General features: G+C 41.6%; 1 protein-coding gene across 1 annotated transcript in view; it reads right to left on the reverse strand.

The window, feature by feature from the left end:
• Positions 1-47: 47 nt before the first annotated feature.
• The window catches only part of ark2ca (arkadia (RNF111) C-terminal like ring finger ubiquitin ligase 2Ca), an 18010-nt gene continuing 4053 nt past the window's right edge, over positions 48-14004 (reverse strand). Inside the window, exons 2-8 of the mRNA XM_019877634.1 lie at positions 7345-7654; positions 7055-7180; positions 6819-6948; positions 5827-5931; positions 5583-5678; positions 5392-5495; positions 48-4294 (exon numbers count right to left, since the gene is read on the reverse strand). Coding sequence (XP_019733193.1) covers positions 4177-4294; positions 5392-5495; positions 5583-5678; positions 5827-5931; positions 6819-6948; positions 7055-7180; positions 7345-7654 — 989 coding nt within the window. The 3' untranslated portion in view covers positions 48-4176. The remainder of the gene's footprint in view (positions 4295-5391; positions 5496-5582; positions 5679-5826; positions 5932-6818; positions 6949-7054; positions 7181-7344; positions 7655-14004) is intronic.

Here is a 14004-nt window from a genome sequence, read left to right on the forward strand (position 1 = left end):
AATTACACTTACTGTATCATTCACACATGCCACTAAAGGCAGGACATTTTTTCCCCATTTTATTACAAAAAGAGCACATACAAAAGGATAATATACAAGCCATGAAACAATTCCAAAACAAAAACAAACAAAAAAAGAAGTTTGGGTTTAGCAATGCCACTTTTTGAATTAATCATCATTAGTAGTAAGAATAAATAAGGTACAAAAAAACTCCACCACGCGTGAATCTAACACTTATTCGCAATATTCTCATCCACGTCGCGCACACGCGTCACCATTTAACGCACTATTGCTTGAATATTAATGATAAATAGATCTATGTTCAGATAAAATATCCTATATTGAAAAACATTGCGCAGTCACGGCTAGAACAGCAGATTGATCAGATTTACACACACGCACGCACGCACCACATACACACAAGGATGGCGGTATCCCTTTCACTGGCACTCTTTTTCTTTTGGGAGAGATATTTCCGTGCATTGTCAGCATTCAACCAAAGCAATGAATACTTGGGAGTATACTTAAAAGAAAAAAAAAAGTCAATCTCAAGCCATTGAATCAGTGCATTGAAACCTGAGAAAACATGCAGTTGTGCTTTTAAAAACCTTCTGTACATTGTCAAATGAAACTCAAAGGAGAGATGAAAAAGAAGAAAAGAAAATCGTGCCTTTTTGGAAATCATTATTTCCACATGATGTAAAGCTTCCGGACATTGAACTGAAAAGAGGTTGCCGTTGATGTGCCGTTGCACCTTCGAATTTGAAAAAAATAAATAAATCAAAGCAAAATGGCCAGCTTCCTGTTCAAATCTGGTTACGGTCCTTTCACTTTTTTTGTCTGATATGAGACATGCTCACCCGATTTCAAGTGAAAAAGCCATTGAGGGACCTCAATGGCTTTTTCACTTATCTTGGCTTGACCTAATTGAATTAAGTGACCAAAAAGGCTTATCAAGTGGAAATAACAGGAGGAAAAACAAAATGCAGTAATCCTGAAAGGCACAGAGTTGCCAGTGAGAGGGGTCCCTTATCTGAACAGTGCAAAAAAAAAAAAAAAAACACACAAAAAAAAAAGAACCAGTCAACTCCATCGCAGTTTGTCCACTACATATTATGTCACAGCATTGGCAAGTTTTGCATGGGATGGAATGTCAGCGAGATCCACAGCACCACTGGAAGATGGAAAGGGAGGCTTTGACAGAGAGCAGCAGCAGTAGCGCTAACAGTAATAATTTTTTTTTTTGTTAAATATTCCTTTAGCGTATTCTCATACAGCTGCATGCAAAGCAAGAAGATGAGGTAATCGTTTCTTATCATAGCAATTTTATGCGTGTGTGTGTCGAAATAAATAAAATGATTTTAAAAAAATTAAATAGCCACCGTATCTACAGTTAGTCATAAATTATGATTGTTAAATACTTAAGGCATCTCAACGGACAACACCCTGTGTAAACTATGAACACTTCGTCATCACAGGAGGAGGCAGTGTCGACACTGGCAGTGCACAAGACACAAAAAAAAACGTAAAAAAAAATCATACACATCATCCACTATCACAGTGCGTAAAGGGCGTTGTCACGTTTAAATGTAAATTCGTTGTGTTGTTGTTTGTGCACTACGAGAGAGAGGCTGCCTCCGTCGTACGTCACATTCTAGAGCAATACAGCAGAGCAATCGGCAAAAGCAACCACAAGGAAAAGGGAGGCGGGTTGTCGCGCAAAATTCACTCACTCATTTAGAAGCCAATAAAAAGCCTGTGCTTGTTCTTTCGCTTTGAAGAAAAAAAAAAGGACGCCATCTTTGTAGTTTTAAGCTGCCGGCAACACAAACACATGCAGTTTTCGTTCTGAAGCAAACAGCTAACAAGGACAGCACTAAAGCTTCCTGCATACGACGACCACTATTATTACTATACTCCAACACTGCATTACAGCGTCCATTTTTAATTTAATTTTTTTTTTGGCTTTGTGTTGTCATAAGCGTCCCGTAATTCACGGTTACCGGAAGCGTTGTGCTAATATGCGCGACAAGGCAAGCACGCATGCGCAGTTTGTTTGGCAGCTTGTGTCGCAAGAGAGGGCGGGAAAGTTGGCTGGAAATTCTCCATGGGAAACTGAGCTGAGAAATTTGGGAAACATGACAGAAAATAATGATGACAAATTATATACAGTATAGTAATTACGATTATTGAAACCATGATGTTTTAAAGCCACACCGTAAACCACCAAACCGGCGATTTGGCCTATGTCTAAATTAAACAAATTATTCCCAGTATTTCCCATGGAAAAATTCCACCTTTCTTTCAGCAACCCTGTTGCAACATACGACTTCATTTGAACTGTGGCGATTTGCTGACTCAGAGTCCCCTGAAGTGTCGGCGCAAGCATATTGCAAAACGTCAAAACCGCACGATATATTTAAAACACGCCACATATGGCGCTCCCATTAAAGGAGGCTGCGGCGCGCCACACCTGCTTGCTGCTACTCTACGATCATAAAAGGTAAACACGGCATATTTGTTTTTCGGGAAGAAGAAAAAAGAAGAGACTTAGAGAGAATTTAGAAAGACAGCAAGCTCGCAATGGGACGTTTAAGTCATGGCTTTTAAGGACATGCTACACGGCCCGGAGGCACCTACACTACACCAATGGTTCTCAAACTGGGGTCCTCGGGCCCCCTGGGGTCCATGAGCTGAAGCATGGGCATCTGTAAATAATTTGAATAAATGATTATGTCGTATACTGGAGTGGGAATAAAACAAACCTGCTCTCCCCTACCTTCTTGGGCCAATTAAAAGCACTGATATGCTTGTGATGCAGCATCACAAAAATGTGACTGATAATTATTAGTCATTATTTTACAATATTATTCCTAGAATAAATTTTTTTTTTCAAAAGGCTTATTTTTTAGATTAATTTCTGATCAGAAAAGGCATAATACTATGATGATAAAGTTGTATCTTTTCTAAAAAAAAAAAATTGTTCAAAACTGTATGACTTTCTTCCCTTGTCAGTTAAACTTTGACTAAAGAACTTGTAAAGTGAATTTCTGACAGCATAGTTAGCAGGCTAACTATGCCTACATTTGAAAATAAATCTTCCCTGGAGGCAATGATGTACAGAACACTAGTCTGTGTCGTGATTTAAATTCTAGAGCGAGGAGGTGAGGCCGCGGGCAAGCCCGTCACCCATTTGCTGGTCACGAGTAGGCTCCGGAAGCCTGTTAGCTCGCAAGCTAGCTGCTAGCTAGCACCTATTGTCACGGAATGGAAAGCCTCATGACAACACCCTGGGATATATTCCAGCCACCGCAGGCTTTAATCGGATATATTTTCAGAGCCCGAAAAATGTAACGACGCATTCAGAAAACACAAACAAAGCGTTTTGAGAGCGAGGTATGATTTTGAGACCTCATTTGACATGGTCAGCGATTATTTTCTCCATTATTAAAATTTGGCAGGGTTGATAACAGTCTTTTCTATTGAGTGTCAAATTTAGAAGACATTTCTTTTCACTTTACAGGGACTTTAATATATTTTGACTTGATCTTACGACTTATGAGTTTTTAATCTATTCAACAAAATACATATGCTTTCTTGAAATGATTACTACTTTTTTTAATTAAAAAAATACAACCTAATTCAGATAACATTTAACCCCCCCCCCCTCCGTGAGAAAACATTAATTCTGACCTTTTCCCACCCTCAAAAATTGGTAACTTTTTCATTCCTATGACATTTAGGGCTACAAATGTTAATTATGTTTAATTGATGTTGTAACAAGAAAAAAAAAAATCACTGTCAAGGATCCCCGGACCCAAAAAGTTTGAGAACCCCTGCACCACACCACCACCACCACCACGTAAAACCAGCAAGCTACAATGAAACCCTGTGTACACGACTTGTTAGTGTGTGCGGATGTGCTTGTGTTTTATAGAAAGAGAGAAAAAAGACGGGGAGGGCGCAAGAAGAGCGAGAAATTGAGTTCTCCTGCACTTCTACTCCCTGGCTTGGCTCAGTAAAGCGAGAGTCCAGAAGGGGGGAAAAAAAAAAAAGATGTCACGTCAAAAGTCAGGAGACATTTCGCAAAAGCACCCATGGGGGAGGGGTGTATGTGTGTGTGTGTGGAAGAAAGCAGGAGCGTGGTAGGAAACAGTGTGGGGGTGGAAAATCTCATCAGCTGTCGGGGTGCAGCTGCGTCTCGATGTCAACTCGACAGATTGGACACTTCCTGCTGGTCGCCAGCCATTGGTCCACGCAGCCTTGGTGGAAGAGGTGCATGCAGGGTAACCTCCTGTGGGACACAAAGACGACGAGCGGGGGGTGTTCACTCACTCGGGCTACTCCAACGGGGAGTTGGGTTTTGCCATGTCAGGCGTAACGACATGCGCTCTGCCCACTCATCAATCCAAGAGACAGCTGAGGATGCACACATATGTCGCAACCCGACCCCTGTCCCCCCACAAGCCCCCCACCCCAACCTACAAAGTCAACTTGGACCCTTACAAGTTCAGTTTGTTAAATTTGGCCGAAGGAGCTAAAGAAGGCTACATACTTAGCAGCATAGCGACTAAAACTATCACGTGTGTGTCATCCATAGACCAAATGCGCTTTAATTTGCATGTATAGTGAATTACTCACTGAATAAAGGACTTATCGCCACAGCTCTCTGCAATTTATTTTTTTTTTTTTGTGGTCTTTTTTTTCCGAAGGCTACATACTTAGCAGCATAGCGACTAAAACTATCACGTGTGTGTCATCCATAGACCAAATGCGCTTTAATTTGCATGTATAGTGAATTACTCACTGAATAAAGGACTTATCGCCACAGCTCTCTGCAATTTATTTTTTTTTTTTTGTGGTCTTTCTATCACCCTGTCACAAAATGGTACCAAAGCCCTAAGCAAGCTACTTGGAAAATGGTCATTGGTATCAAGGAAGTTATGTTAAAATGACAAAGAGACAAACAAATTTGCTAAGTTTAGCCTGGGTTGTTAGTGGAGATTATTGAGAGTGTTTGCCCCACGTGCGTAAACACGGGCACTTCGGGCGCATTTTTTTTTCTTCTTCAAAAATCGAGCAATCTGTATTTACTATAGGAAATATTTTTGTCATACTGTTCCGTTTTAGTCAGACTTTTGGGAAACAGATTCCACAGTACTCACTTGCCGCCAACAACAACAACAACAACAACAAGGAGTCGGACACATTTCTTCAAAAATAAATTCCATCGAGGTGATTTCAATCATAAATGTTTGCTTCGATGGTTCAAAAGACATTTTAGTGGATATTTTCCTCCAGCTGCTAGAATATTTAGATTCGATCCGTCCGGACAATAAAACCTCAGGTATAAAACGTACAGTACTCATGTATTTTCGACAACTGGCTAACCTGACGTCTTCGCCGTCCTCCAACATGGACAAGCAGATGGTGCACTTCTCATCCACATCCGTCTCCTCCTCTTCCTCCCCGAGCTTCAGCTGCAAGGGCTTCCTCTGTTCTCGGGAAGCAGAAGGATGGAGTCAAAAGGCCCTTCCGACGAGGCGTCCGTGTCGATTAGCATTCTGTTTGCGCGACGTTACCTTTTTGTATTTGTGCGGGAAGGTAAATCGCTCGATGGTGGTCTGCACTGCACCTCTGTTTACGCTGCCCAGACGGTCCTCCAACTGAAGAAGCTCCTGGAAGAAACAAGTTAGTTAGAGCGGTCGCAATAGGTTCGAATACTCAATTTAAAAAAAATAAAAGAAAATACATGTTTTACCTCGTAGCTCTCCCGCACCGAAATACTCAACTTAAAAAAAAATAATAATAAAATACATGTTTTACCTCGTAGCTCTCCCGCACCGCGGTAGCATGCCTGGAGGGGTTCAGACTTTGCAGTGCCAACAGGTGCAGCTGGGGGTATGGGTAGTTTCTGATTTCATGCACAACCTAGCAAAAACAAGAGCTCTCCTTTACATTCCTGCGCTTAAGAGACAGCTCAATGCTAAAGTCTGGCCTGGTCGCGCAGTAGGACTGAGTCCCAATAATTACGGTTGAACTTGGAGTCTAAAAACTGGCAACATGACAAACACCAGAGGAGTATGACATTTACTTTACAAGACGCAACCAAAAGCCTTTCAAATTGACCAATGGGTCCAAACTAAATAAATGCACAACAAATACAGAAACATCCAGCATATGTTCATGGGTGACCATTCACAAATTCACTTTTTCATTGTCTCTTTCTATGGAATCTTTTCCTAGCGGTTTGCAGAAAAACTCACCTATTTGCATTTTGTGTGCCCTTTCGGAAACGCGGGAAATATTTTTCTCCTAGCAATGTAGACAAAACTGGTACTAAGGAAGTATTTGTATGCTGAATCCATTTTGACTGAAAATCAAGCTTTGTATGTCAGGGAGCAAAAAGGTTTAGCCGCATGTGCGCATATAAATGCACCACAGTGTTTTGTTTTGTTTTGGGTTTTTTTTCAATCAAATCATCTGGAATTCATTTCTTTTTAGGGGTTGTGCTACAAGAGGAGTTTGGAATAATATGTTGGGGTGTCATATCCTAAGTGATACATTGAACTCAGTCACTCCCAAAGACGTTTTTAAACGTCTTTTCAGACTTGGTCTAGAATTGGTTTGTACTGAATGAGTTAAGGGCGACAGAGATGCCAAACATTAATGGTACACTACGGCGGCCATCTTTGTGAAATATGCCACAGTGGGACTCGAGGCAGCGCCAGTATTTAAAAAAATAAATGAATTAATTAACAAAATCGAGCAGATTTCGATATTTGGCCGACTCCGCTGAATAAGCGTTAAGTACAGACCACTTGTGCGGAGGACGTGTTCCTGGGGAAGTGGTGCATTCGGGGGGAGGCCAGGTAGTGCTGGTAGTGTTGCGGCAGCTGCTGGAGGTGGTACTGGTGGTGAGGGAGGCCGGCGTCGACGCTGAGATCCCTACCGGGCAAGACAGACGAGCCGCTAAGTCGACGCGGCGCGACAGGCAAACAGCCGGGGGGGGGCGCATCGGCGACGGCGGCGACACTTGAAGTTGCTGACTCACCAGTCGGTGCCTTCGGCGAGATACCTGGGCTGCTGCGTCACCGGCGGCGGGGCGTGGAGGGGTGGGGAGTACTCGTAAGCCGAGCGCAGCCGGTGGAGGTTGAGGGGAACTCGTTCCTGGGTCCTTCTGTCGGCCGTGAGCGGGTAAAGAAGCATTTTTGCATGTAAGATGAAATAATCCTCAACCACCAAGTGTCCAGATGCCTCAATTCGACTTTTGCAAAAAAAAAAAAAACCCAACAAAATTGTCATATGTGTCACCCAAAGAAAAAAATAAAAATAAACAAACACCTGGAGTGTGGGATAATCCGGCGGTGCTGCGCCTCGAGAAGCTGCTGTTGGATGAGGTATTGCTGGTGTAAGGCCTGAGGTAGGAATGGAGGCCCCGACACGTCCTGGAATTGTGGGGCGGCGGCGGCGGCGGGCAGGGCGGCGAGGGGTGGATGGTGCGCGGGGGGGAGGTGGGCGGCCAGACCCGTCTGAGCGGGCTGGCCGGCGTGTCCTAAAGGGAACTCGGCTGAGATGGGCGCCTGCGGGGCGCCCAGGTGAAAATGTCGGCAGGAGGTAGCATGGCTGTGTTGGTGCCTGGTGAAGTGTGCACCTGTGTGGTCAGAAAACATCCAATTTTTTTTTTTTCTTCTTCTTCAAACAAACCACGGAGGAGGCAGGCTGGCTGGAAAGACATATTCAGCTGCCAACATGCTTTCTCCTCATCTCTTGCGCATTGTGTATAATAGTTGTCTGTATTTTTATTTTTATATATCGCGGCTGCTGGCACCTTCACAAGGGAGTTGCAGCAGCTCGAGGGGGGAAAAAAACAAGAAGAGATATTCAAAAACTTGTATTACTTGTGTCAGAAACACACAGATAGGTAAACAATTCACAGAGTTGACATTTCCCAAAGGCCTTGCGATTAGTTTTGAATGAAGCTAATAAAATTTTTTTTTTTTTTAAAGTTGACAATAAATGGCCTTCAAAGGACCTAAAATAATGGCTTCGGATAAATGTTTTTAGACTGTGTCTAAGCCCAGGCCCGAGTTGAGATTCAAACCTGGAACCACCTTGCTGCGAGGCAACAGTGAACCACAAGCCACTGGGCTGCGTTTTAATCACATGGATTTAAATGAGGTCCGGCGAAAGCCCTCGAATAGTCTCGAGCGGGTCGATAAAGAGTCGGCAGCCTCCTGCGCCCCTTTCGAGCGGAGAATCAATGAGATTGTAAAGCAGTCCCACTGAATCGTCTCTGTATTGACTCGCGTTCGATAATCAATGACGGTGGCTGCGTCTCGAGAGGCAGAAGGGAAGGTAGAAGGCCTCGGGGGGGGGACAAATTATTTCCAAGTAGCTCGCCGCTCTGCCCGGGGGTTGTGGAATGAGAAGCTGGAGTACGGTCGGATAGTTGTCATGGCAACATATGAATTCGGTGTGCGTGTCCATTTTTGGGATGGGATGTATCTAATCCGGTGATTCCCAACCGCTGTTTTGCAGCACTTTAATGTGCCGTGTGTATCAAATGGTGTCTCTTTGTTCATCTATCTATGCCAGCGATGTATACTGACAAGCAGAACTTTGAGATGAGCTTCCACTAGATGGCAGAAGATTCAATAAAACGCGCTGCAACGGAAAAATCGACATCGAAGTGGCGAAGAGCTATTGCGGACAACGTGGCGCTCTAAAATGACGAACAATCCGCTGTTCATATTTGTCTGAGCAAGCAGTGCAGAAACGTTAGACTTTGTGTTCTTGTAAATATCAAATCATTTATCTCTGCGCATCAATAGCTGACATATTGCGGTGGTGGCTGCAGTAACGAGGCCCGTTCGACTTTTAATTCCTTCCTTGGATCTGTTTGGTGCAGAGTACAACCCTCTGGAGCCCACCCTATGGTGTGTCCTCACTTGACTGATTTTTCCCGAAAGCTCCGCCCACGCCCAATTGACGCAGTCTGACATGACCAGCCCACCCCCTCCACCCGACACCTCTCCCCATTACTCCCTGCTGCTCCCATCAATGCAACCACACAATCACACCTCCTCTCTCCTCAGCATAATCCCTTTCTGCTGTCTGGTGCAGCGCTATCCCATCATGCAATGCTCTCTTCTCTGTCTCTCTCTCAGCCTGCGCGTTATGCATGCACCTGTCAGAATGGGCATATTTACAATTTCTTGGACCGTTTTTGATGATGCGGGCCCACTGCTTTGTATTGAGCTGTGGTTGATTTTAAAGTGCTCGGTAAAAAAAAAAAAAAAAGCTGATATATTTGCTGGAAGCTGTTGAGTTACTTTCCTGCAAGAACGGAGAGGTGGACACACAGGTTGGTTATCCCTTTGTCATCCACTTCAGGACCATTTATTCGTTCACTGCCACTATACGTCACTAGCAGAGATAGAAAAACCAAATCATCTAAACGCAAAAACGATCATAGTGATCAATAACGCTGGGTACATACTGTATACAAGAGATTGATGCCTTTTGTTATTTTTAAGAGTAGACTCATCCCGAACGGAACCGAAAACCGTCAGCACAAATCCGAGATATGAAACGTACTGTGGTTTTTGTGAACCGTTCCACCTCCAATGATTTAATTTTACCCCTAATGATTGAAGAACACACGAAAAAGTCTCAAGGAACTAAGCACAAAACTGAACAGGTCGTTAGGCTTTTTGGTTTGAAGAAGTCATTTTAGGTTTCATTCCACCAAAAAAAGTTTGACCCCCTGGCACCGTTTTGACTGACTGACACGACATTAGATGGACGTCGATCATAAAAGGTGACATGAAAAAGTTTCAATGACCCTTGTCTGAAATGGAACAAAAAGTCAGTTGTGTTTCAAAGAAGCCATTTTGTAGGGTTCATTTTTTTGTGATGCTAAGTTGCAATGTCATCTAATGCGGGCAAGGCATGACATCGTTATTGTTATTTATTTATTAATTAAAAAAAAAATTAACCCTTGACACCAGCTTCACTGATCAACACGCAATTGGGGCGGACAGGTCCATCATAAGACGACGCACGAAAAATTCTCAAGGACCCATGCCTGAAACTGAAAAAGGAAGGCAGCCATTTTGGTCAAATCAGCCCCACTATCCAAAACAAGATGTGAAGACGCTCAGTCGTAAAAAATACAAATAAAATTCAAAAGCATGACTTAAAAAATGTGTGAAATCATTTCAAAGATTCGTCAATTTTAAAAAAAAAACAACAAAAAAAAGGGGGTCCCATTTACCGCCACTTGGAGCTTTCATCACAATTATTTCCCAAATAATACAAACAACAGGTCCGCTGCTGCTTGTAAAATGTGGCTGTCATTTCTATTTCGGTTATTTCATATGGGGAAACGCTCCGAAATCATTTTGAAAAAATAGTGGGCGGGGTGGCGTCAATTGCGTTCAATTGGGAGTTTCTACCGTAAAAATTACCAATTTCAAAGTGTGCGCAGCAGCGAGTTGCATCGACTGTCGGGCGACAGCTGAAAAATGGCAGAACATAAAGAGTGAGGGGAAATGTCTCAGTGACAGCACAGTGTGGTGGGAGGAGGAGGAGGAGGAGGAGGAGGAAGGTGGGGGTAAAAGGGCAGTGTGGAGGGGGCGGGGGAGGGGGGGTGGTAGGCGACATGGAAAAATCAGCAAAAAGCACACTGAAGGTTAGGAAGAAAACTACAGTCTTTATTGGAAAATATTAGTATAAATATAGGTGTGGCACTGTGAGAGAATAATAAAAAAATAGAGAGCCATTTGCTCCTGCATAAGCACAATAATACCATGCAAATTAATTAAAGAGGCGGAAGGCAAGGCCCGACCATGCTTCTCTGGAGGGTTAACACGACAGAAGCGGCATCCAATGAGTAGATGTGTATGCTTTTTAACAGCACAGTTCAATACAGCAGGGACATTTTGACACAAGAGAGTAACATTGGAATCTGCTCTTCCATGTGGAGAAAAAAAAAAAAAAGAAAATGGACCATGCATTATAGGACCTAGTCATACAACAGTATGGAGGTATCAAAACAAAGAATTGATTAAAGAAAACAAAAGGACATTTGGATTCTATTTTTTTTTTCTTCCAAAAAAAAAAGGAGCTCTACAGCAGCGCAGGATACACATCCCTGTAAAATGGATAGCATTGTGACGAAGGCTGTGCCTGGCTATAAAAACACAGGAGGGGCTTTGATGAACAGTTCAACGTGCCAATTTGATGTGTGTGGGGGGGGGGGGTACTGAAGGGAATGTGCAGGAAGGTTGGATATGCACACGCTCACCGGACACAATGTTGGGTCAACAATCCAGCACATGAGCTGCATCAGGATGTCGTTGCGAGGATAATCAAGCTCAGTTTTGATTAAGAATGCCAGTTAGGATAAGAATTTTGATTTGATTTTATTTTTTTGGTGCTATCTAGACAATGTAGTTTTTAAAAATTGCTATAATTTTTCACCCAATTACTTGTTGCCAGGCAAAGTTTATATAACTAAATATGGGCATAAGACACACTTCCTTAACCCAAAACAATTTTCCCTCCCAACAAAAATGTGATTTCTGATTCATTTTTACCGATTACAAATTTTATATTTATATTTAGATTTTTTTTTGCTGAATTTAATTGTTAACTTGTGATTGAGCCCTAGGAACATTTTTACCTATTATGAATTTTATATTTATATTTAGATTTTTTTTAATTTAATTGTTAACTTGTGACTGAGCCCTATGAACTCTTACTGCTATATAATACCTTTAAAAAAAATCTAAAATTGACAGAATTCGGAATTGAAAAATTGTTTTCTTAAAGTATGTCTAAAAATGTGCAGAATTTTTTTGCCGAGCCTTTTGTTTTGATAGTAGAGTTCCTGGGGCGCAATCATCAGTGCAATTGAAGAAAAAAAAAAATGTCGCCACTTTTTTAGCGATTCCTCTCTGACTGTTTCAATCAAAAGTGAGCATTATTATCTCTGTCAGATTTCACTAGCTGGGAAAACACCAATCAAAAACTTGTTCATTTTGTGATGATTTAAATTTTTGTTTGTTTTAGGGGTCCTCAGTGCATCTTTCGATGATGGCCAGCTCAATCAAGCCTTCTGTTGGCTATGATCGACGCAGCATTTGGAGAAGGGAGGAGGAGACGGGGAGTGATGTTATCGAGGGGGTGGGTGTCAAAATGTATCCACTTTACAGGAATTTACAGCTGAATGTCATCTACCGACACATAAAATGGGAGAATCACAATGTCTAGCAGCAGTCGAGATAGTATGGGTTATTCACTAAAGACACTTGTGTCAATCAAGACGCTGTACAAGAAGATGTTATTCTTGAGTTACTACCAAGGACTACTTGGGCTGCACTGAAAAAAACAAATGCGACTTTATGATGGTAATTTTACAAATTTTTTAGTTGGATTTTTCAAAAGATAATGTTTTGTTTTGTTTTTTTAATCTGTATAACTCCTATTCTTACAACTTAAATCTAAAAAAGGTCGACAGTGTTTCATTTTGAAAGCATGTTACTCAAAAAAATGACTTTGCTCTTGAAATGTACGCTACGACATTGAAATACCATTTCTTCAAACCTAAATTTATGATCAAAAATAAAGCTTTTACTCTCAAAAATATTCAAATAGATGGAGAAACTATGCAATACTATATACATCTTTATTCGACTAATATGATGACTCCAATCTTGAAAAACTGCAACTTGTTTCTCAACAAAATCGAGCCTCGTTGTATGGACATTATTCTCAAAAATCTACGGTTTCTCATTTCACAATATGTAGTGTGAAAGATTTTTTTCCAAACACTCTTTTTCCTTAAAAATAGCTGGAATTTTCTTTCAATGTTATGACCTTAACCTTGAAAACATTTTTTCCCTAAAATATATAAATTTATACTCATATTAATTCTAAAAAAATCTAACTTTCTTCTATTGACTTAAATTTTGAAAAGTTGCAGCTTTTTCTCAACAATATTACCATGTATCCTCATATTTCAACTTTATTTTTTGAAAATGTGTCAACTTTTTTTTTTAATTAATTTTTGCAGCATTTTATTTCTTGACAATAAATGGGTACAGACAATAAGAAAATACAATTTTGAAAATGTGTCAACTTTTTTTTTTTTATTAATTTTTGCAGCATTTTATTTCTTGACAATAAATCCTAGCGCTTTTTTCGAGTGGCCCAAATACTCTTTGGTAAGAAACACAACAGAGAGCATGATTTTTGTTTTGCCGATGTTTGTCTTCAGATGGAAGAGAGGAAATGAGAAAGAAGAAGGAGCAAGTAGAAAAGAAGGAGCAACAAGATGAAGGATAAGAAGTTGTGTGTTTTTTGTCCCCCGGCCCCCCCACCACATAACCAGCTAGATGCAGATAGAAAAACAGGCAGAGGCTATACACGGGCAGACAGCAGCAGATGATCGTTAGCTACACAATGGAGAGGAGAGGGGACACAAAGGTCTGAGAAATGCGGAATGTGGAGCCAGCCTCGATACTATGGAACAGGGAAAAAAAGAAAACACAAATAAAAGCACAATGAAATCATCGGTGCCACACTTGTATGCATGTAGTAGTCACAGCAGCAGTTGTAGTAGTCATAAAAGATTATAGATGAAGGCCTCCCCTTTAACGTCGATTCACTTGTCATTTCTAAATCTTTAATGGTTCTTTTAAATATTTCGTTTTCCTCTCGATTTCAAAGAGCTAAAAGACGCAAGTAGACGACCGGGGTGCTGGGGGGCGGGGGAGGGGGGGGTGAGCCGAGGCACACACGTCACTTGTCATCTTGACTGTGGCGGTTAGTCACAGCAGCAGTTGTAGTAGTCATAAAAGATTATAGATGAAGGCCTCCCCTTTAACGTCGTTTCACTTGTCATTTCTAAATCTTTAATGGTTCTTTTAAATATTTCGTTTTCCTCTCGATTTCAAAGAGCTAAAAGACGCAAGTAGACGACCGGGGTGCTGGGGG

The sequence above is a fragment of the Hippocampus comes genome, unplaced genomic scaffold (genome assembly GCF_001891065.2).
Source record: "Hippocampus comes isolate QL1 unplaced genomic scaffold, H_comes_QL1_v1.1 scaffold376, whole genome shotgun sequence".
In the NCBI taxonomy this organism is placed as follows: domain Eukaryota; kingdom Metazoa; phylum Chordata; class Actinopteri; order Syngnathiformes; family Syngnathidae; genus Hippocampus; species Hippocampus comes.